Genomic DNA, 23,617 nt, shown 5'->3' on the forward strand with positions numbered 1-23,617 from the left:
ACCCGGGTTCAATTCCCAGAGCCTGCTCATGCCAGAAAAGAAAGGTAAAACATATTTAAAGCCCTCAGCTAGTGAGCAGTAGAGGCAGGATTAGAACAAGTCCTTCTGACCCACTTTCCTGTATCCCATGCTCTGCCTCTGCATGCCTCCTCTGGGGTCTCTGAGAGGAACCAGGGCCAAAACAGGTGGCTAGAGTTTAGAACTTTATACTGGGAGTTCTGGAAATGGGAAAGGAATTCCTACCCATCATTGGAAAGGCGTACATTCCAGCTGGACAAGCAATGAAGAACGTGCAGTCCACAGGCCCAGCAGCCCCAGACCCTTAGAAGAACTTTACTTATAGCCAGTTCTTCAGGGTTACTCCCAACAGTGTTCAATGCTCTGGTGATGGCTTTGGTGCCTGCGCTGGTTTGAAAGGATTATGTTTTAATCCTGATCCATCTCGTGAAGCAGCTGTTTCTTTTCATTCCTATTCAGGGCTACAGGTTGGAAACTTGATTAGACTATCTCCACTGAGATGTGACTCACCCAGTTTTGGGCATTAACTTTTGATTAGATGGAGACGTGAATCTACCCACTCCAGATGGGTCCTGACTACTTTACCGGAATCCTTTAAAAGAGGAAACATTTTGGAGAGAACGAGAGAGCCACAAGAACCACAAGAGCCCATGCAGCCATCTTTGGAGATGAAGAAGGAAAATGCCCCAGGGGGAGCTTCATGAAACAAGAAGCCTGGAGAGAAAGCTAGCAGATGTCACCATGTTTGCCATGTGCCTTTCCAGTTGAGTGAGAAATGCTGAACTTCATTGGCCTTTCTGGACCAAGATATCTTTCCCTGGATGCCTTAGATTGGACATTTCTATAACCTTTAATTTGGACATTTCCATGGTCCTTAGAACTGTAAACTAGCAACTTATTAAACTCCCCTTTTTACAAAGCCATTCCATTTCGGGTATATCACATTCCAGTAGATAGCAAACTAGAACAGTGCCTCCGGGCCCCTCTCCCAGTGGACTCTGCTGCTTGAAGGCCTGAATCAGTTGCCAGAACAGTGGACTACTCTAACATTAGTGGTCCAAAGGGATATCCTTCCTGACCTTTGCAAACAATGCTACACTTACATGAGGTTTCATCCATTTGGTCGCAAGACCATTTCTTAAATCATTTTATACCAGTAGCTCTAATGTTAAGAGCAACTTAAATATTGAGCAGTTAATTTATACAACTTACTGCTTGCTCTTTGATATCTCAATTTAAGTAAAGTTTGAATTTAGGAGTAAATGCTTCTTTGTCGTCCAAGCTGCCACCATCTTGCATGTGAATTACTGTCAGCCTTCTAGCTGACCTTTCTGCTCCCAGGGTTTCCCCCAAGATTCCTCTCTACAACCTATTCTCTAGTCAGCACATACTTCTTTTAAAAGCATTAACAGAGGCACATCATTTGCCTGCTCAAAACCCTCCAATGACTTCCCACTGCACTCATATTAAATCCACCCTCCCTTCCATGGACCCCTGTGTACCTCACTGGCCTTCTCCTACACTTCCCCTCCTGCTTCACTTGCTTCAGCCACACCTACCCTCCTGCTCCTCCTCAAGATGCCAATCCCATTCCCTCAAGTTTTCATACTGCCCCCGGATTTTGAGAGAGCTTGCTTCTTCTGATAATAATTTATGTCTTTGCTCAAATTATCATCATTTCAGAAAGACCTTCTCTGACCCTACTCTAAAATAGCCCATGCCAACCACTTTCACCTGCTTTCTTCTTACTCAGTTTAATTTTTTCTTCATATTACCTATGTATTTATTTCTTTACACTGTCTCCCAACGAAGTCAGAGTTCACTGCTGTATCCCAGCACTTAAAAGCACCAAATTGAATCTTTGTCTTGTGTGTGAGTGTTGTAAATTTTAAAGCCCAGCCAGTAAAAGTCTGGCCAATTTTCATGAGCCTTGCTAGTGCCAGTTAGTACCACAAAAGGAGGCACCCTCTAGCCCTCCCATTGAAACAATATGACATAACAGGTGACTCTCTTCAGTCTGCACCATCCCACCTGTGCTAATTAGAAATGATAATGTACCCTAGAAAAGCCATGTTTTCATCTTGATTCATCTTGTGAAGGCGGCCTTTTCTCTTAATTCCTATTCAGCACCATAGGCTGGAAACTTGACTGGATTATCTCCACAGAGTTATGACATACCCAACTGTGGGTATTAACCTTTGATTAGAGGGAGATGTGACTCCACCTATTCCAAGTGGGTCTTGATTAGTTTATCGAAATCCTTTAAAAGAGAAAATATTTTAGAAAAAAACTTGAGAACCACAAGAGCCCATGCAGCCAGAGATCTTTGGAGATGAAGAAGGCATATGCCCCCAAGGGAACTTCACGAAACAAGAAGCCTGGAGAGAAAGCCTGCAGACAGCCCATGTTCACCATGTGCCTTTCCAGTTGAGAGAGAAACCTTGAACTTCATCAGCCTTTTTTATGAGTGAAGGTAACCTCTTGTTGGTGCCTTAATTTGGACACTTGTATAGACTTGCTTTAATTGGGATATTTCACAGCCTCGAACTGTAAATTTGCAATTTAATAAACTCCCCCTTTTAAAAGAATAAACTCCCCCTTCTAAAAGCTGTTCGGTTTCTGGTATATTGCATTCAAGCACCTAGCAAACCAGAACAGGACCTAAAGAACCTGTGAGAATGAGGGCTACTTGGCAACCCACGGACTATAGATATTTCTCTCTTACCCTACCCCAACGTCGGTATACCTTTAACTAGAGCATTGGCTAGAAATCCACACTTTTCTCCCCATAAGGAAAGGGAGCAGGGAAAAGCAAGAAGTGGCAATAAGCTTGTTTTTGCTTTACTCATACATCATTGTATTCTGTGAAAGGGACATTCAGGATTTCACCTCAGTCTTCAACCAGATTAAGGAAAGCACAGTTAGAGTAAGGTGCCTTAACTAATGACACCTATAGAAACACTAAAATAAAACATGTTGCAAACTGTGTTCCTCCCTGGAATTCTCCATAGTCATCTCGGGCATTTGAGGTAAAGCTGAGGTAGAATTTACACTACATGTGAGAGCACAGAACAGGCAAGGTGTCAGAAATCTGTGGTTTCCTCTAGCTGCCCTCCATTCTTATCATACCTGACATGAATGCACCTCAATCAACCCACACAAGAGTTCCTAAATATCTAAGCGACTAGAAACTCAGTCAGTCACAGGAAGCCACTAGGCTCACTCCAAATGGATTTAACTGAACCTTGAACCCTGGACTAGTTGAACTAAGCAAGAGACAGAGACTTAGGTCAATCAAGACTGTTATCATAGCTGGTCTACCTAGAGAAAACCAGATCTTTCCATCTTAGATTGATTATAAACATTACGTCTTTCTAGGCTTCTCCTCCCTCAAGCAACCTGCTTCTGGAGGCATTTCACTATTCAGTTTCTTCCTCCTCTATCTCCACCTGAGAGTGGAAAATAGAAAATGTAGCCAGTTGGCTTATTTGCAACTCTATCACCTGAGTTACCTGACTCTGAAGACTATGAGGTTGCCTACATGTCTGCAGGTTTCATTTATTCCTGCTGCTCCAGTCTTCGCTGGTTAATTAAGTCTAAGCCAGTTTGAATTCTGTCATGCATACCCGAAGAACCAAGTTTTTTAATCCACATTCGGGATTGCTGGATGGAATCTTTTTCATTGTTTCCATGAAGATGTGACCCACCCAGTGGTGGCTTGTAACTTTTGATTAGATGGTTTCCATGGCAATGTGTCTCCACCCATTTAAGGTAGGGTTCCTTACTGGAGCCCTTTAAGAGGGAACCAGTTTGGAAAAAACTTTAGAGCCACAAGAACCAACAGAGCGCACACAGCCAGAGACCTTTGGAGATGCAGAAGGAAAATGCCCCCAGGGAAGTCTTACAAAATGAGGAGAGAAAGCTAGCAGACATTGCTAGGTACCTTTCCAGCTGACAGAGAAACCCTGAACATCATCAGCCTTCTTGAAACAAGGTATTATTCCCTGGATGCCTTAGTTTGGACATTTTTGCAGCCTTGCCTTAATTTAGACATCTTCATGGTCTTAGATCTGTAAACTTGCAACTTAATAAATGTCCTTTTTAAAAAGCCATTCTGTTTCTGGAATGCTGCATTCTGGAGCTTACAAACTAAAACCTAGGCAAATACAGATAGGTCACATCAACAGCCTCCTTAGGATGCAATGAAGAAAATGAAACAAACTTTCCAGGAATTTATAAAAATGTAATAATAATCATTCATTTGGTCAGAAGACAAGGACACTTGCCTAGGAACAACTAATGCTTTCACCTGAGACTGGAACATGTCCCTACCATGTAGGATATCCCATAACCTAGTTATTCACTTCCTCAAACCTGATTCAGATCAGGAGAAAGATCTGGTAGTGTGAGTCTGCCCAGCTCTACTTTATTTCCAAGTATGAAGAGTATCTGTGGGACGAACCCAACATGCCATCCTCACTATGGCTACCCTAGGAAGGCTGTATCTCCAAGCCCTGGAAGGAGAATCTCCTTCTTTCACCCTCTGCAGTCCTCAGCAGGTTCTCTTGATATTTTCACAATAAGCCTGATTTCTGGAGAACAGTATATTGCCAGAAAATTGTACTCAAACTGCTAAGACACACGCATGAGCCATTAACTTCTCAAACATATTATCAAAGGATATGAGTTAGGTTTACCTTAACCAGAGGGATCCTTTATTTCATTTTAAGTATCATTCAATTCATAAATATTCAATTAATCTAATTTTAGGACTGCATATCATATAAAAGAGACAGCTTCATATCATCTGCTTCATTTAGCAAATTAAATTTAAAATTGCTCCTCTGAAGTACTTTTCCCATTTATCAGTTTTTCTAAATGCATAAGGATATATTTAAGCTAAAGAGTTTAGTCACAAAAAAATATTCAGTCAAAATTTCAGAAAGGAGCAAGTAGTACTTAAACCTGCTTATAGAATATGCTAAAAATAAAAAGTGCAAACTCTTGTCAAATCTTAGTAGATCTTAACTTCCAACATAAAAATATTTTAGCAATGTTCCTCCTGAAAACTTAAGATGCCCTCATATGGAAAAAAATTATCTTCAGATAAGACTGCAATCGAATACTATAATCACTTCTTAATGGGACCACTTCCCCTATTTAACCTATAACTTTTTCTTTTAGCGAAACAGAAGGGAACAGAGAAGAGTAGAAAAAGACCAAAGAAGAAAAACCTTGTTTGTGAGAGTTGTGGAGTTCAAATGGAGGAAGGATTTTTCTTGTTTTTTGTTTGTTTTGGAAAGGAGTTAGCATGTAGCACAAAAGTTACAAATTAACTTCTGTATTCTATTAAACCCAGTTTTTTCAAACCCAACCTCAATATAAATCTTGCTTTTAGTTTTCCAAGAACATGCATAAAAAACGAAACTGAAATTAGTACATGCTAATGCACATTCAGGTCTGATTTCTTTTTGTTTTCAGGTCTGATTTTTAACTCCAAGCACAGATTATTCTTCTCCACTGACGAATCTGAAATCTGTGGTTTCAAACAGCCTATTGTTATGGTTTAAGCCTGGGAAACCACTTCAGTGGCCTGAACTTCATGTCAGGACATCACATGGTTTCTAGGGACTTCACCCACCGGTTGCGAACAATGGGTGACTCTTGGCTTGAAGTTTCTCTTCCTCTCAGCAGACAACTACCTGCCCTTCCTGGGTCAACTGCTTGACTTACCTCCAAACAGCATGGCAGAAAGTTGACGTTGTCTGGACATTCTACATTCCATGGAATATTAGAACAGGATGGGCCCTAATAGTACCATCCAATTCAAGCCTGTTATGTTATAGGTAGGCCCTACTTTATGAAAGGAAGTACTGCTTAACTCTGGGCTCCTCCTAAAATTATAGACTTTTCAAACAGCAATGATTCTTAGACTTAGTCTCATCCAGAGGTTCCAGCAAGGTGTCATCAGCACACCACAGGATCCTAAAGAGTTCACAGTCCTCATTGTAAAGCCATTTTGTAATGGTAGATGCCTACAGAGGCTGCTGTTTTTCTTAGCTGTGGAAGAGAATTTTATCCACTCAGTGGGCATCCTGCATGTCTCAGGCAGATTGGAAGCTCTGATAAGTATTTATATATGTTTTTGATTAGCAAAATAGAGAAGGGACCTGTTAACCACTAAATGTGGTAAAACAAAAACTTGGAAAACATGGGGCTTGTCGGGGCAAATAAAAAGGATTCCCTATTGCGGAAAATACTGGAAACCACTCAGTCAATAGAACATCTGTATTTTTCTGATGAGAAAAATATAGTCCATAAAGATTGTGTCTGGCAAGGTTATTATACAAGCAGGTGGCTGAACATAATGACTGAACTAGAACCCAAGGTTCTACTTCCAATTTCCTGGCCGCTGCCATGCCCAAACACCCTTCCCTCTAGAGAGATTTGTGTTTTATTTTTTCATCAGCACAACCTCACTACATTTCTTACTCTGAACCTTCATTTCCTCATCTATAAAATGGGTATGTTAACAGTATCTACCCACATAATGCTACTATGGGTATTAAATAAGATAATGCCATTAAAGCACTTTTAACATTGCCTGCCATGTAGTAAATACTCAGCAAATGTCTGTTCAATGAAAGGGGGTAGAAAAAGGGTCCCCAAAGTGTAAGTCACTTTAACAACAACTTGGGTTGCCAGCCATGGCAGAGTCTGAAAACTGCCTATCCAACATCCTTAGACAAGGAATCCCAATTTTATTGCAGGAGGGACATGTGCCCGGCTAAAAGATCACACTTGGTAGCTTTCCTTAAAACCAGGTGTGGCCAGTAAGATGAAAGGAAGTCGGAAGGTACATCCACGAAATCCAATTTTTCAAGATTTTATGGGGAAAATGAAATACAGAGATGTTAAACTCATAGCAAATAAATAGTTTTGGAGTTAGAACTTGTTTCTTGCCTGCCCCTTCGGTGCCAAGATCTTGAGGGCACGCCATGGACTGCCTGTAACACTATGGGCAGCTACTACTTCCTGTTTCTTATGTACTAGGCATTCGGCACACGTTAACCTCTTACGTTCTCTAGTCTTGAGTCCAAAAGAATAGCTAGACAGAGAAATGAGGTTTCTATATAAACGGATACAATGTACATCGGAAGACCTAAATTCTAGAGTCAGCTGTGCCAGTGACCAGCTGTGTGACCTTGGACAAATCATAACATTTCTGTGCTTCTCGGGTCAAATACGGAAACCCGGCCAGCCTTTGAACTTTGCGGTGCATCTAGCAAATGCTGGCAGAGAGACCCGGGAAGCCCAAGAAGCGGGAAGGGAGGACCAGGTCTGTGCCCGTGCAGGCCGCGCCCGCGGAGTGACCTTTACGCGGGAAAGGGAAGCGCCTCCCCGGCTCCCAGGGCCTGCCCGCCCCGGGCAGGGAGCGCGCCCTCAGGGCGGCGGGGAAGACGGTGAGCGAGTGCGCGCCCGCGGCCCGTGCTCGGGTTACCTGACAACGCCGCTGCCTCCCCGCGCACCGCGCCTGCGGGCAGCGTGGCCAGGAGCCACAGCCAGAGCAGCAGCCACCACAGCCCCCGGGGCGGCCGCATTCCACCCGGGACTCAGCTCCCCGCGACGAGGACGCTGCCCGAGTCCTGCTGGGTGGGGAACAGGGGGATGGCGAAGCCGCGCAGAGCGCGCGGGGCGGTAGAGGAGGCAAAGTAGACCGCGAGACCCGCACGCAGTGAGGCGGAGACCCCGCCTCCCTGGAACGTAGGAGGGGCTCGGCCGACTGGGCAGACTCAGCCCGCTGTCTCCTGGCCCGGCCGATTACGGCCCCTGCTGCTCTCTTGAGCTCTTACACTCTCCCGGCCGCCGGCGTCTCCCTGGCCTCCAGCGCCTTCCGGCCTCCGGACCCTCGGCCGCGCCCTCCTTTTCAGGGAATTCGGGAACGTCCCACCGCTCTTGGTGGCCGGGGAGTGGGGGAGGGGTGGGAACGCTCTGAATTTGCCCCCAAACTTGCCTGACCTGTGATCTGCGGAGTTTTGGGTCTCAGTTCTCAAAGTTCAGTGACAGAATCAACCCACACACCCCTTACATAAATCAAAGTCCGTGCCTTTATTTTTTGTTTTACCTTTTTCTTTCTTTTTTTTTTTGTAGTATCAAGCAGTAACACATGGGAAATTTGGTAGATCGCATTACACTGATTTAATAACGTTGATTTGTATGTCTAATTTCATAAACACACCACATTTCCGGGTATGCAGAGGCTGTGAAATGTTCCCTCATCAATTTAAGGATCCCCTAAAATTAGATTGAGGTTATACACTGTGTTTGTGTGTATACCTTAATGTTGATAGTAAGTATAGATGTACAGCCTTGAATAAACGGTACTATACTTTTTTTTTTTTTTAAGGACGAGACCCTCCTCAGATCCTGAGAAGCCATTCAGGTGATTCAGTGTCCCATACTTCCCGCTTACTAGGACAAATGGTCATTTCCTCTTCACTAATTCTGATCTTCTGCTGGGGTACCTCAGGGAACCCAATTGTGACAGCGATTGTCCTCTAATGAGTTCAAACCTTTTTTCCTAAAGGTCTGAGTAGGGCCTACTAAAAGCTTTTCCTGGCCTCAAAGTAAAGTTTAACCAACAGTCCTCAAGCTCCTGGAACCACATTTACACCCCATGTGTGGCTTTTAGAAAGCTCAGAAATTTTCTTCTAAGGAACTCCTCAGAGGGATGATTTTTACAAATAAGCCATCGTTATTTGAACTCCCACCATGTCTGACCCCTGCAGACCATCTCCAGAAAAGTGGCAGAGCCCTTGATCCAGTTCTTCTTCCCTATGTTCCATGGACAGGTGTGTACTTGCCTCTGATTTGGCCCCTTTTTGACCTAACCACATTCATTTTGATTTAGTTTAATTTTGGATGGCACCATGGCAAACGTCTAAAAGAAACAGGTAGATTCTCGAATGATAAATATGTTTTCCTGTAACTGTCTGGGCAAGGAATAAAACGATAAGTGACAGTGTACCAAATTAGAGTAATATGTCAAGTGCTGTGCATGCAGTAGTTACTTAGTAAATATTTCAAGGAAGCTAAATTGAAACACCACATTCCTCTCTAAGGCATAGCAATAAATATTTTTCTAGCGATAACAGGAGTGATAGGCTGCCACTGGAGGACAATCATAAAACCCACCCCACTTCCCCAAACCTTTTTCCCCATAGTAAAAACCTAAACTGTTGGGGGAGGGGCAGGAAACACTCCCATAAATAAGGCTCTGACAAAGACCCACCGCATCTGGGGGAGAGACAGAAACACAAAGCCCCTGGGGAGCTGCAGGAAACACCCAGGTTGGGTGTCCTGAACTGATACAAAGCAGAGGCCTGCTGTTGCTGGGACAGTCTCTGCAACCCAAGACACACCACAAATAAAAGGCAGGATTTGGTTGCAATAAGGAAAAGGGGTTAGGGATACTGAGAAAGCCCCATCTCTAAGCCTTAGGTGCTGGGGAGCTAAGTCTAAGGCTGAACAGGAGTCTGGAGAACCCCTTGGCCCCACCACAAAGCCAAGCACCAATAACAAGCAACACCAGTCTGCTGCTGAGGAGGAGAAAGAGTGGGGGAAATCCTTCTGTTACACAGGCGTAAAAGGACTCCTGAAAGCTGAGGGGCACTGAGAAAAACCTCCAACACTAGGCTTCACACTGAGCAAGAGGTAATAGCAGCCCACCCCGAGAGGAATTTGAAGACTGGGATGCACTGATGGTTATAATAGCAACAATAAAACTCAAATTCAGCCTAACTCCTCACTAGATAGATTCAACCTACATGTGCATTTCTGGGTATAAATATTATTCACCTCAGTCTTCACTGTTCTACACACGATATTCAACATTCAATAAAAAATTATAAAACATTCCCGTCCAGCCCCTACCCCACCCCCCAAAAAAACAGGGGGAAAAATCCATTATTAAGAGAGAGAGCAATCAGCAAAGCAAGATTCAGTGATGACCCAGATTTGGTGACTATGACTAATATGTTAAAGGATCCAATGGAAAGGTAGAAAACATGCGTGAACAGGTAGGCAATTTTAGCAGAGAGATGGACACTATTAAAAAATAAAGTGAAATGGATATGCTAGAAATTAGAAACATTCTTAGAGCTGAAAAATTCCTTCAGTGGGCTTATTAGCAGATTGGACACAGATGATGCAGGAACCAGTGAACTCGAATATAGGTTAATAGAAAGTATCCAAACTGAAACACAAGAAAAACAGCACAAGTGGTTTAACAACCAAGTAATTGGAGTCCCAGAAGGCAAAGATAGGGAGAATGAGGCAAGGGAAACATTTGAATATATAAAGCTGGGAATTTTCCAAAATAAATAATAATCAAAAATAAAATCTTAAAGATAGCCAGAGAAAACTGACACAATACATACAAAAGGACAGAGATAAGATTACAGTAAACTTCTTGTCAGAAACTATATAAGCCAGATGACAACGAGTGCCTGTTTAAAATACTGGAAGAAAAAAAAAAGTACCGTCAACCCAGAAGTCTATACCCAGCCAGCAACAATATCTTACAAAAGGAAGGCAAGATGAAGATTTCTTTTACCGCTGGCAGACCTGAACAGCCAGATACGTTAAAAGAAGTTCTTCAGTCTGAAGGAGTATGATAGCAGTGGAATTCACTGGGCTAGCCCTGTTCCCTGTAATCCTGAAGCAGCTGGGTTGTTAGAATGGTGGAATGGCCTTTTGAAGACTCAATTACGATGCAACTGGTTGGCAAAACCTTGCAGGGCTAGGGCTGTGTTCTTCAGGAGGATGTGCCTGCTCTAAATCAGCCTCTTATCTATGGTGCTGTTTCTCCCACAGCCAAGATTCATGGGTCCAGGAATTAAGAGGTGGAAGTGGAAGTAACTCCACTCACTACTACCCCCTAATGATTCACTAGAAAAGTTTTTGCTTCGTTTCTCCATAACCTAATGCTCTGCTGGTCCATAGGTCTTAGTTCCAAAAGAAGGAGTACTTGAACCAGAAAATACGATGATGCCATTGAAGTGGAAGTTCACACTGCCACCTGGCCACTTTGGGCTCCTCATGCCTCTGAATCAATAAGCTCAGAAGGGAGTTACTGCACTGTGATTGATCCTCATTACGAAGGGGAAATTGGGCTGCCATCACACAGTGGAGGTAAAGAAGAATATGCCTAGAATACAGGAGATCCCTTAGGGTGTCTCTTAATACTACCACGCCCTACGATTAAAGTCAATGGAATAAAATAAATAAATAAATAAACAACAACAACAAAAATAAAGAACAAAGTAAAAGGAAAATGACAATGACCTGACCCAGACAAAACTACTAATGGCCCAGACCTTTCAAAAATGAAGGGCTGAACCCCAACAGGCAAAGAACCATGACCAGCTGAAGTGCTTGCTGAGGGTAAAAGGAATATGGAATGGCTAGTGAAAAAGGTAATTATAAATACTAGCTATGGCTAGTTTCAGTAACAAGGACTGTATTAGTTATACATATTTCTTTCTTGCTCTGTTATTAATATGTTTGTATAGATACATAAAGGAAATATTTTTGTTTTCTTCCCTCTCCTACCCCTTATCATATAACATCACAACTTTATGTCATAGTATTTAGTCACATGCTATCAAGGATAAGAGTGATTATCACCCAAGGACTTGCATCCTCTTCTTGGGAAAGAGTTATTGTGTTTAGGGTTGTATGCAGGACAGTTGAATTATGTGTGAAGAAAGTATCACAATGTTATTGCCTTTATTTAGAGATTAATTATGGTTTAAGGAGATGTGTATGGGTGCCACGTTGACAGAGGGTGGACTGTGATGGTTAATTTCATGTCAATTACTTTAGGTTAAGATGTCCATTTGTTTGGGCAAGCAAGCACTGGCCTGATTGTTAGTGTGTGGGTAATTTATAAAGGAATTTATTATTTAAATCCATTAGTTGATTAAAGTAGTTGATTGCATTTATGGCTGATTACATCTACAATAACAATGGGAGATTTCCTTCAACAATGAAAGAAGTCTCATCCAATCAGTTGGAGGCCTTAAAGTGAGAAATGAGAATTTCAGCAGTCATAAAGAATTTCTCTCTACTTCTGCCAGCCAGCTTATCCTGGGGAATTCAAAATCACCTTCATAGGAGTTTCCAAGCTGTGGAATTTAACTTCATCTTCTCTTGGGGAATTTAACTTCACCTTCATCAAGTTTCCAACTTGTAGCCTGCTCTATGGAATTCGGATTTGCCAATCCCTATGGTCACATGAGCCAATTCCTACAATACATTTCTTAATATTTACATATATATCTTCTGAAAGGCCTGTTTCTCTGGAGAACCCAGACTTTTATAGATAGCTACTATAAAACTTGTTTAACTTTCCCTAATCAAGGTTAGACCCAGGATTAGTTAGTTCTACCCTACTGATGCTGCTCTCTCTCCATAATAATCTTTCCTGATATCAAGGAATTGCAGGTAAGATACTTGGTTTGTTGTATTCCAACAGAATTTAAGGTTGATAATTATTTTTTCCCATTAAAATCTAAAATCTCATGCACACATCGTATGGAAAACACTATACTCAATCCTTAGTAAACTCTTCTTTAAAAGTCATGTTTCAGCTATGTAAAAAGATATAGAATACTTAGACCAGAGTGCTAAAGGTGTTAACAAGTGAGCATCATGTCTAAACTTTAAGGTGATTATGGCAATAAGACAAAAAAAAAAAAAAGACATCAAGGAAAAGGAGAAACATAGGCAGACAAAATCAGGAATATGGTTGATTTAGGAAAACTCTTATGTCCTTTAACACCATCATGTAAAATGCTTCCTTCTTATGAGAATCAGATAGAATCAGATGAATATTGCAGTGTAAAATATTACACCAAAATTTGTGGGCTTTTTCTAGGAGGTGAACTATACTGAGTAAATAAACCAAACAACCAAACAAACAAAGCACACCATACAAACAGAACATCTACAGAATCTTCTGTTCAAAGACTTCTGTGCTATTATGCAAGCTTACTTTCTATGTTTGCATTAGATAACAGAGAAGAAGTTTGCCCATCTGTGATTCAATGATGTGAGAAGGTTGCATGTGGGGTCACTATTAAACTCACCTGGATTATGTAAGAAAATCATAAATGGATATTAACACAAACCTATAGATTTCTACACTAAAAGAGGTGCTGAGAAAAGACACAATTTGTCTCCTGTCTGAAACAGTCTACTAATTGTGCCTATAGAGCTTAGTTGTGGACTCCTGGCAAACATCCCTTTGTAGCCATCTCAGACAGAATGACCCAAACTGGCTTGAGAGATCTAGATTTCATAGATGGTGAAAATGTCAATGCCCTTTCTTGAAGTGCTAGCAGTAGAATGGATACTAAGTGCAAGTTTAACATTGTAAATGCAGATTCCCAGGTCATACCCTCCAGAGATTCTGAGTTGGTCAGTGTCGGATGGTGCTTAGAAATGTGTCATCCTCCACCATCCCATGGCGTTTTGAGATTTACTGGTCCCTCAAAACATGGCAATTTGAGATTTACTGGTTTCATGCTTGACAGCACATAGCATTTGGGCAGGTTTGTAATCACAGCTAAAATACAGTCTGTGCATTTTATGTAATTCACGTTGCTATAGCATGACAGTGTATTTATTAACCAAAAAAAAATACAATGTGTAATAAAGTGCTTCCTTAAGGTTATTTTAGTGACCCAAGTTATTTGATTCCGTTTGACTATTTCCATGTGGTGTGAAAAAGATTACAATTCCGTTGTCAGCCTCTGCATTTTTACTTCTAGAGTTCTTGTCCTTCATAAGTAATTGATTTTTCAGTAACTGTCATAGAGCTATAATCAGTTACTATGAATCAGAAGTAAAATTCAAATCATTTCAGAAATTATTTAAGAGTTTTCTCTTGGTTTCTATGTAGAACATTTAATTAATTGAGTTATAAGATCTTTTAGGCACTATTCTACTACTTGTGTTCTTTCATAAAGAAAGACTTAATCTATTACTGCAATAACACCAGCCAATGCCACAGAGATTACAGAGGCTATATATTATCATTTATTCCTTAAAAATCCCCATTTTCAGAATTTTACACATTAGGAGAAAAAAACAGAGTGCCCAAGATTACTCTATTAAGAAAAACAATAAAAATAAAAGTTGACTTGTTGGATCATGTCTTTCTTAACATATTTCATTTAGGAAATATTTTGAAATTGACTTTTCATATTCTAGTTCGGTAATTTTAGTAATAACTATGCTGAAACTAAAAAACAGGTTTTAAGTATTTATGAATGATAATGAGAAGGACTGGAATAAGTATAGCATATTAAGAAATGGGTAGAATGTCCTCTACACAAAATTGCTAAAGCCCTTGGTCAAAAAAAATTGGTTAAATTCCTCTAAATCGAGAGAAGTGGAATATTACAACTTCAGACTAAGTGTGGCTGCTATAAGAGCTTACAATCTAGGCTCCCATTTTCTTATAAATATTTTCGGAAACAGGTCATAGCATATTTGCTTCTTTGTTTCTGGCTTATTTTGTACAACACATTATCTCCAAGTTTCATTCACTTCATTGTGTGCCTCACAGATGTCATTCCTTTTTGTAGCCACTCAGTATTCATATATATATATCACAATTCACCTTTTGGCTTCTCAGTCCTTGAGCCCTTAGGCCCCCTCAACCCATTGGTATCATGACTAATGTCCAAAATAAACAAACCATGTCTTAGTTGTACAATCAGCATTTTCAATTTTAGACAATTTTCATTGCTCCAAAAAGACAAAAACCATAAACACAGCCTCACCAAATATCAGATCAAAACCTCCCCTAATTGCTTGTCCCTCCCCACTAATTATTTACCACTAGTATTGCTGTGCTACTGGTGCTATCTTCCTGTTAATATAAGTCATAGCATGAATAGTTTTCCCCCTTTACCCTCTAATATTCACTCTTTCTACAAGATCAAAACTTTGAAGGAGTTCATGCAAGAAATCATTGTAGAGTTAATTGGTGGGAAACATGGCACTCTACATCCCCTTTCAATCATATTCACCTTCAATATGGCAATGTTATTTATAACCTTACTAATTAGCTACCATCGCTCGGTCCATTCCCTTACATTTAAGTTCAATCTCATTGGGTAATCTTTTCCCCTTCTCTAGCTTCTGTTTACCTCTAGGTCCCCTATATCTACAGTGCTAGCCTTTTGAGATTACCTTTATCAGAATCATAATAGATAGATCATACAGTATCTATCCTTTTGTGTCTGATTTATTTCACTCAGTATTATGTCCTCAAGATTCATCCATGTTGTCACATGCCTCAGGACCTCATTTCATCTTACTGCAGGATAATATTCCATTATATGTATATACCACATTTTATTTATCCATTCATCCGTTGATTGGCACTTGGATTGTTTCCATCTTTAGGCAATTGTGAAAAGTGCCGGTATGAACATCGGTGTGCAATTATTTGCATATACCCAGCTCTTCTGGGTATGTACCGAGTATTGCTATTGCCAGGTTATAGAGCAATTCAATATTTAGTTTTCTAAGGAACTGCCACACTGTCTTACACAGCAGCTGTACCATTATACATTCCCACCAGCAGTGAATAAGTGTTCCAATTTCTCCACAGTCTCTCCAACATTTGTAGTTCTCTGTTTGTTTAAAACAGCCATTCTTATAAGTGTAAGGTGGTATCTCATTGCAATCTTGATGTGCCTTATAGCTAATGAAGATGAACATCTCTTCATGTGCTTTTTAACCATTCATATTTGCTCTTTGGAAAATGTCTATTCATATCCTTTCCCCATTTTTATAATTAGGTTGCTTGTTCTTTTGTTGTTGTGTTATACAATTTCTTTATGTTCATAGATATCAAACCTTTTTCTGGTATGTGGTTCCTAAATATTATCTCCCATTGAGTTGCCTGCCTTTTCACCTTTTTGACAAAGTCCTTTGAGGCACAGAAGCTTTTGATTTTAAGGAGCTCCTATTTATCAGTTTTTTTCTTTCATTGATTATGTAAAGCTTAAGAAGCTACCTCCTATTACTAGGTCTTGAAGATGTTTTCCTATATTTTCTTTTAGGAGTTTTATGGTACTGACTCTTATATTTAAGTCTTTAGCACATTTTGAGTTAATTTTTGTAAAGGGGGGTAGGGGTTCTCTTTCATTCTTTTGGCTATTAATATCCAGTTCTCCCATAAACATTTATTGAAAAGAATCTTCTATCCCAGTTCAGTGGATTTGGGGGCGTTATTGAAGATCAATTGACCATAGAATTGGTCGTCAATCTCCATACTTGCGATTCAATTCCATTGGCCAAAATTCCATCTTTGTACCAGTACCATGCTGTTTTGACCACTGTGACTTTATAGGAAGCTTTAAAGTCAGGAAATGATAGCCTTCCCAGTTTGCTCTTCTTTTTTATGCTATTTTTAGCTATTTGAAGTCTCTTTCCCTTCCAAAGAAATTTGATAACTAACTTTTCCAAATCTTCAAAGTAGGTTGTTGGAATTTTAACTGGTATTGCATTGAATCTTTCGATCAATTTGGGTAGAATTGACATCTTAATGAATTCAAGAACTCACCAATTTTAAAGAGGAGGGAGTAGGTGGGGTTTGGGAGATGGATATAAAAATAACAGAATTTCAGATTTTGTTCTTCTGCTTGTATATTTCTTCTTTCTTTTTAAAGTCAGATCTCAATAGCACTGTTGTTGTCTCTTTGTATTCTCTATCTGGCTAGTCTTAAGTGTATTTTGAAGTTATTATGGGATTTTTTTGAGCCCTTACTTTTCTAGGATGCTGTTGTTGGTTATGAGATCAATGTGTCAGAGAAATTGTAAGCAACTGTTGAGAAGAAATTTATAATCTAGATACTATTTTATTTTACAAAGAAAAATTACACGAGTCTATCTGATGAACTGTTTCTATAATAAAATCATGATTTCTAAATTAGTTATGTGTCAAAGTTTATGAAAAGTGAAAAGGATACATAATTCAACTAATATACTTCTATTTTTGTCAATGTTAATAATAATTTGTCTATAAAGTCGATCTACTTAAAATTTGTTATGTTTTTGCTCGCTTTAAGCAAAGTCTATAAAATTAGATAAAAAAGAATAATCATTAGTTAGTACACCTAAATAACTTTCCCACTCTATAACTTTTGTTTGCTGTAATTTATAGACCCTGTGTTTACGAACAGGTAAAAGATATGTACCAAGGATTGCCTGCATCTTCAGAGTATGTTGCAGGTTGATTCCAACTACAGCAAGATTTCCAACAGAAAGTGTCCTAAACATTTATTTTGTCACATGGCAAAAAGTCCCAAGGCAAGTGTATTCCACAGTTTAAATATGCAACAAAGGACCCAGGCTGTTTTCATCTTTCGAATCTACCACCCTCACGCTCATTGGATTTTGACCTTAAGATTTTCCCTCCTGACTGAAAAAGGCTGCCATTGCTGCTGCACTTGTTCCTCTCAGAACTGTAACCAAAGGCAGGGCGAGACTATTTCGCCATTCAGCTCTTGAATAGAGAAGCAAAGCCTTTCTTAGAAGCTCTTATTTTTACTCCCCCTATGGAAGATTCTCTCGTGTCCCATTGGCAAATTCCTAGCAGAGGCCCTTGCTGAAGGGGTGAGTCATTTTCAGCCTCTCTCGTGGGAGGTGGTTTCATAGAAGACAAAAACTGGAATAGCAACAGACAGGGAAAAAATCACGATGGTGTTATTTTTGACAGATCCCAAAAGCCGTCATCAGTGTGTGAAAATGGTAATCTGCAATTTTATGGTGACTTGATAAATGAGTTTTATTCATTATTATAAACTTCGATAAGTATATTGTCTATCTTGAAATTTGCCCATTGACTCAAAATGGGAGTTGCTTCTATACCAATTCTGTATTTTTCCTTCTGTTTATCTTGTTTAGTAGATTTTCATAACATCTTCATTCTAATGTATTCGCTTTCCTAAATAGCAATATTTTCTATTCTAATACTGAAAGAAGAAAAATTAGACAGAGAAGGATGGGGAATGATGGGGAAAACAAGGAGAGATGGCAGAAAAAATAGAAGGGGCAGAGTGGAATGAGCAGCAACTAGTTCGGATGATCTAAAGTGAGAGAATCCGGTTAACTAGGTCACTTGCCACCTGGAATGATGGGCAGGCTAAGCCACTGAAACACTGGAGCCAAAAGAAGGAAAGGGTGAGGAATCAGACACATTTTTCAGACACGCATTCTGCAGGTTAGAATCTGTCTCTCCTAACCCACATTGCAGGTGTGTCCCTGGAAATGCATGTTCATAGAGCTTGGCATTAGTACTCTAATGGCACTCCTTTTTTTTTTTTTCCACTTAAGGATAATTCTCCTAATGATGGTGCTTAAAATAATCCATCTAAATATTTAATGCTTTTAACTTCTCTCAGCAATAATTAAATCAGGGCTAGAATAGGCCAAAGAAATTTTTATGAGTTGCAAAGGGCCAGGGCTTCCAAGCAATTGAGGCTGTAAGATTTATTCCACAATGTAAAATCTAAGCCCATTTTAGAGCACAAAATTCACCCAAACCCACTAGTGTTTCTTGAATTTGTTTAAGAAATTACAGGTTACTCTTCTTGCTTTCCATTTCACTATTTCATCTGACTCTTTCATTGCCTTTTCCTGGTTTTCCCTCTTTCTACTCTTTGCCAAAGAGAATAATCACTAGAAATATTAGATTCAGTACTTTATCAGTCTTAAATAATATACATGTGAGAATCCTGTTGACATTCTCCCTTTGTTGTAATGACTATCATCTATGCTAAATAGATTATTATTCTTAACCTATATCTTATAAAATAAAACACAAATTTAGAAAGCAATACAAAGTAAATGGAGATCTTGAATGTATTATTATAAGGCAAACACCTTTGTAACTATTACTTAGGATAAGTAATAGAATTTGCCAGTTATTCCAAAAGTCCTCCCATGTGTCCTGTCCCAATCTCAAGCTCTTCCCTCCACCAACAATGGATTCTTATAGTATCACTTTTTAACAAAAATTATCTCTAAGATTTTTAGATCATACTTTAAAAATCAATACACTGATTTTTATAGTAATCACTTCTTTGTGCTTCTTTATAATTATATGACACACATGTATATCCATAGATGGCCCATTAAAATTTTTTGGTATGTCTTTGAAGTTTCTATAAATCTACAGATTTGCCCTCCCACTGATTCTTTTACTTGTTAATTATCTACTGAAGAGTTCAAGTTGTTTGACTTGTAGATTCCCACAGTGTGGATTTTGCTGTTTTCATGTTTATACTGCAGTTTGGCATGTTCCTATGTCTTCTGTATCTTCCACAAACTGGCAACTAGATTCATAGGTTTCATCAGACTCTGGCTTTATCCCTTTGGTCAAGACCAGACATTGTGTTGTGTTCTTTCACCAGGAGGCCTATAATGTCTGGCTGTCTGTCTTTTTGTAATGTAGATCCATTAATTCATCAGGGGTTGCAAAATAGTGACAAATTCCACTATTCCCTTTTCACTTATTTGTTGGACTACCTTCCTGAGTAGACATATTCCCTCATCTATTATTTTGCTACCCAGTGGCATAGTTCATATAGGAAATGCAGGATAAATGCTTGGTTCCTTCCCTCTATTTACCATTTTTCAAAATAATGAATTGCTTATTATTGCTTTTTTGAAAGTGACCAATTCTTTATTTTTTTTTTTTACTTTTCATTAACTTTTTTATTGTATAATATAACATATACATAAAGCAAAGAAAGAAAGAAGCAATAGCTTTCAAAGCACTCTTCAACAAGTAGTTACAGGACAGATTCCAGAATTTGTCATGGACTGCCATATGATTCTCTCAGAATTTTTCTTCTAGTGCCTCCACAATATAGGAGGCTACAAGGCATAAATATATACATATTTCTTTTTACTTCATTTTTAACTTTCTTTATTGTTTGGTATTACATGTATACAAAGCAAAGAGATGAAAAAAAAAAAAAGCAATAGTTTTTGAAGCATCCTTCAACCAGTAGTTACAGGGCAGATCCCAGAATTTGTCATGAGCTACCATATGATCCTCTCATAATTTTCCTTCAAGCTGCTCCAGAATATAGGAGTCTACAGGGCTTAAATATTTTTTCATTACCACAATCCATTTTTCTTCCTTCTTTTTTTGTGAAAAATAACATATATACAAAAAAAACTCTAAATTTCAAAGCACAGCACCACAATTAGTTGTAGAACATATTTCAGAGTTAGACATGAGTTATGATTTGACAATTTTAGGTTTTCACTTCTACCTGCTCTAAATACAGTAGACTAAAAGAGATATCAATTTAATGATTCAGCATTCATGTTAATTTGTTAAATCCTATTTTCTCTGTATAACTCCACCATCACCTTTGATCTTTCCAGCCCTCTCTTTAGGGGAGTTTGGGCTATGGCAATTCTAAGTTTTTGATATTAGAAGGGTCTATCACTAATATGGGGTAGGGAGATGAAATACCTAATGTTCTGGAGAGACTGGGCTAGGTTTCAGGACTTATCTGGACCAGAGACGGATCTGGAGGTTGTAGGTTTCTGGAAAGTTATTCTAATGCCCGGAACCCCTGTGGAATCTTATATATTGCCCTAAGTGTTCTTTAGGATAGGCTGGAATGATCTTGGTTGGGGGTTTGCAGATTATAATAGGTAGCAAGGACTAACTGAAGCTTGCATAAGAGCAACCTCCAAAGTAGCCTCTTGACTCTATTTGAACTCTCTCTGACACTGATACTTTATTAATTACACTTCCTCCCCTTTCTTGATCAGGATAGAATTGTTGATCCCACAGTGCCAGATCTGGATTCAGCCCTAGGAGTCATCTCCAACATTTCCAGGGAGACTTTCACCCTTGGATGTCATGTCTCATGTAGGGGGGAGGCAGTTGGGCTTAGAGAGACTGAGGCCACATCTGAGCAACAAAAGAGGTCTTCCAGAATAACTCTTAGGCATGCATATAGGTAGTCTAAGCTTCTCCACTACCTACATGAGCTTCACAAGAGTAAGCCTCTTGATCAAGGGCATGGCCTATTGATTTGGATGTCCCCAAAGTTTGGGATTCCCTGATTGTAGGGTTTAATAGTTCCATGTTCTTTGTCCCCTCCCTTAGGGGACTTTACCAATAATTTTTATTTTATTTTATTTTATTTTTTTTACATTTTATTATTAATTTAAAAAAATTAACTAACACAACATTTAGAAATCATTCCATTCTACATATGCAATCAGTAATTCTTAATATCATCCCATAGATGTATGATCATCATTTCTTAGTACATATGCATCGATTTAGAAAAAGAAATAGCAAGAAAACAGAAAAAGAAATAAAATGATAATATAGAGAAAAAATAAAAATAAAAAATACAAAAATATATAAGAAAAAAATAAAAAAAACAAACTATAGCTCAGATGCAGCTTCATTCAGTGTTTTAACATAATTACATTACAATTAGGTAGTATTGTGCTGTCCATTTTTTTTTTTTAGAAATCATACCATTCTACATATGCAATCAGTAATTCTTAACATCATCACATAGATGCATGATCATCGTTTCTTAGTACATTTGCATCAGTTTAGAAGAACTAGCAATACAACCGAAAAAGATATAGAATGTTAATATAGAGAAAAAAACTAAAAGTAATAATAGTAAGAACAAAACAAAACAAAACAAAACAAAACAAAAACCTATAGCTCGGATGCAGCTTCATTCAGTGTTTTAACATGATTACTTTACAATTAGGTATTATTGTGCTGTCCATTTTTGAGTTTTTGTATCTAGTCCTATTGCACAGTCTGTATCCCATCAGCTCCAATTACCCATTATCTTACCCTTTCCTAACTCCTGCTGGTCTCTGTTACCAATGACATATTCCAAGTTTATTCTCGAGTGTCGATTCACATCATTGGGACCATACAGTATTTGTCTTTTAGTTTTTGGCTAGACTTACTCAGCATAATGTTCTCTAGGTCCATCCATGTTATTACATGCTTCATAAGTTTATCCTGCCTTAAAGCTGCATAATATTCCATCGTATGTATATACCACAGTTTGTTTAGCCACTCGTCTGTTGATGGACATTTTGGCTGTTTCCATCTCTTTGCAATTGTAAATAACGCTGCTATAAACATTGGTGTGCAAATGTCCGTTTGAGTTTTTGCCCTTAATTCCTTTGAGTAGATTCCCAGCAATGGTATTGCTGGGTCGTATGGCAATTCTATATTCAGCTTTTTGAGGAACCGCCAAACTGCCTTCCACAGTGGTTGCACCATTTGACATTCCCACCAACAGTGGATAAGTGTGCCTCTTTCACCGCATCCTCTCCAGCACTTGTCATTTTCTGGTTTGTTGATAATGGCCATTCTGGTGGGTGTGAGATGATATCTCATTGTGGTTTTGATTTGCATTTCTCTAATGGCCAGGGACATTGAGCATCTCTTCATGTGCCTTTTGGCCATCCGTATTTCCTCTTCTGAGAGGTGTCTGTTCAAGTCTTTTTCCCATTTTGTAATTGGGTTGGCTGTCTTTTTGTTGTTGAGTTGAACAATCTCATTATAAATCCTGGACACTAGAACTTTATCTGATATGTCGTTTCCAAATATTGATTCCCATTGTGTAGGCTGTCTTTCTACTTTCTTGATGAAGTTCTTTGATGCACAGAAGTGTTTAATTTTGAGGAGTTCCCATTTATTTATTTCCTTCTTCAGTGCTCTTGCTTTAGGTTTAAGGTCCATAAAACTGCCTCCAATTGTAAGATTCATAAGATATCTCCCTACATTTTCCTCTAACTGTTTTATGGTCTTAGACCTAATGTTTAGATCTTTGATCCATTTTGAGTTAACTTTTGTATAGGGTGTGAGATATGGGTCTTCTTTCATTCTTTTGCATATGGATATCCAGTTCTCTAGGCACCATTTATTGAAGAGACTGTTTTGTCCCAGGTGAGTTGGCTTGACTGCCTTATCAAAGATCAAATGTCCATAGATGAGAGGGTCTATATCTGAGGACTCTATTTGATTCCATTGGTCGATATATCTATCTTTATGCCAATACCATGCTGTTTTGACCACTGTGGCTTCATAATATGCCTTAAAGTCAGGCAGCGCAAGACCTCCAGCTTCGTTTTTTTTTCCTCAAGATGTTTTTAGCAATTCGGGGCACCCTGCCCTTCCAGATAAATTTGCTTATTGGTTTTTCCATTTCTGAAAAATAAGTTGTTGGGATTTTGATTGGTATTGCATTGAATCTGTAAATCAATTTAGGTAGGATTGACATCTTAACTATATTTAGTCTTCCAATCCATGAACACGGTATGCCCTTCCATCTATTTAGGTCTTCTGTGATTTCTTTGAACAGTTTTTTGTAGTTTTCTTTATATAGGTTTTTTGTCTCTTTAGTTAAATTTATTCCTAGGTATTTTATTCTTTTAGTTGCAATTGTAAATGGGATTCGTTTCTTGATTTCCCCCTCCACTTGTTCATTGCTAGTGTATA

The 23,617-nt window shown here is 39.0% G+C and overlaps 1 protein-coding gene across 5 annotated transcripts in view; it reads right to left on the reverse strand.

Moving 5' to 3' along the window:
• NEMP2 (nuclear envelope integral membrane protein 2) overlaps positions 1-23,617 on the reverse strand; it is a 186,830-nt gene that overhangs the window by 31,934 nt on the left and 131,279 nt on the right. For 2 of the 5 annotated variants that reach the window (XM_077154489.1, XM_077154486.1), the window contains exon 1: positions 7,520-7,864. The exons of 1 other annotated variant lie outside the window; for it this stretch is intronic. In XM_077154489.1, the coding sequence (XP_077010604.1) occupies positions 7,520-7,619 (100 nt within the window). In that variant the 5' untranslated portion in view covers positions 7,620-7,864. Of the gene's footprint in view, positions 1-7,519; positions 7,867-23,617 lie in introns of those variants that run through there. 2 more of the 5 variants (XM_077154487.1, XM_077154488.1) reach the window with 2 other exon arrangements.

Source organism: Tamandua tetradactyla, chromosome 3 (assembly GCF_023851605.1).
Source record: "Tamandua tetradactyla isolate mTamTet1 chromosome 3, mTamTet1.pri, whole genome shotgun sequence".
NCBI lineage: Eukaryota > Metazoa > Chordata > Mammalia > Pilosa > Myrmecophagidae > Tamandua > Tamandua tetradactyla.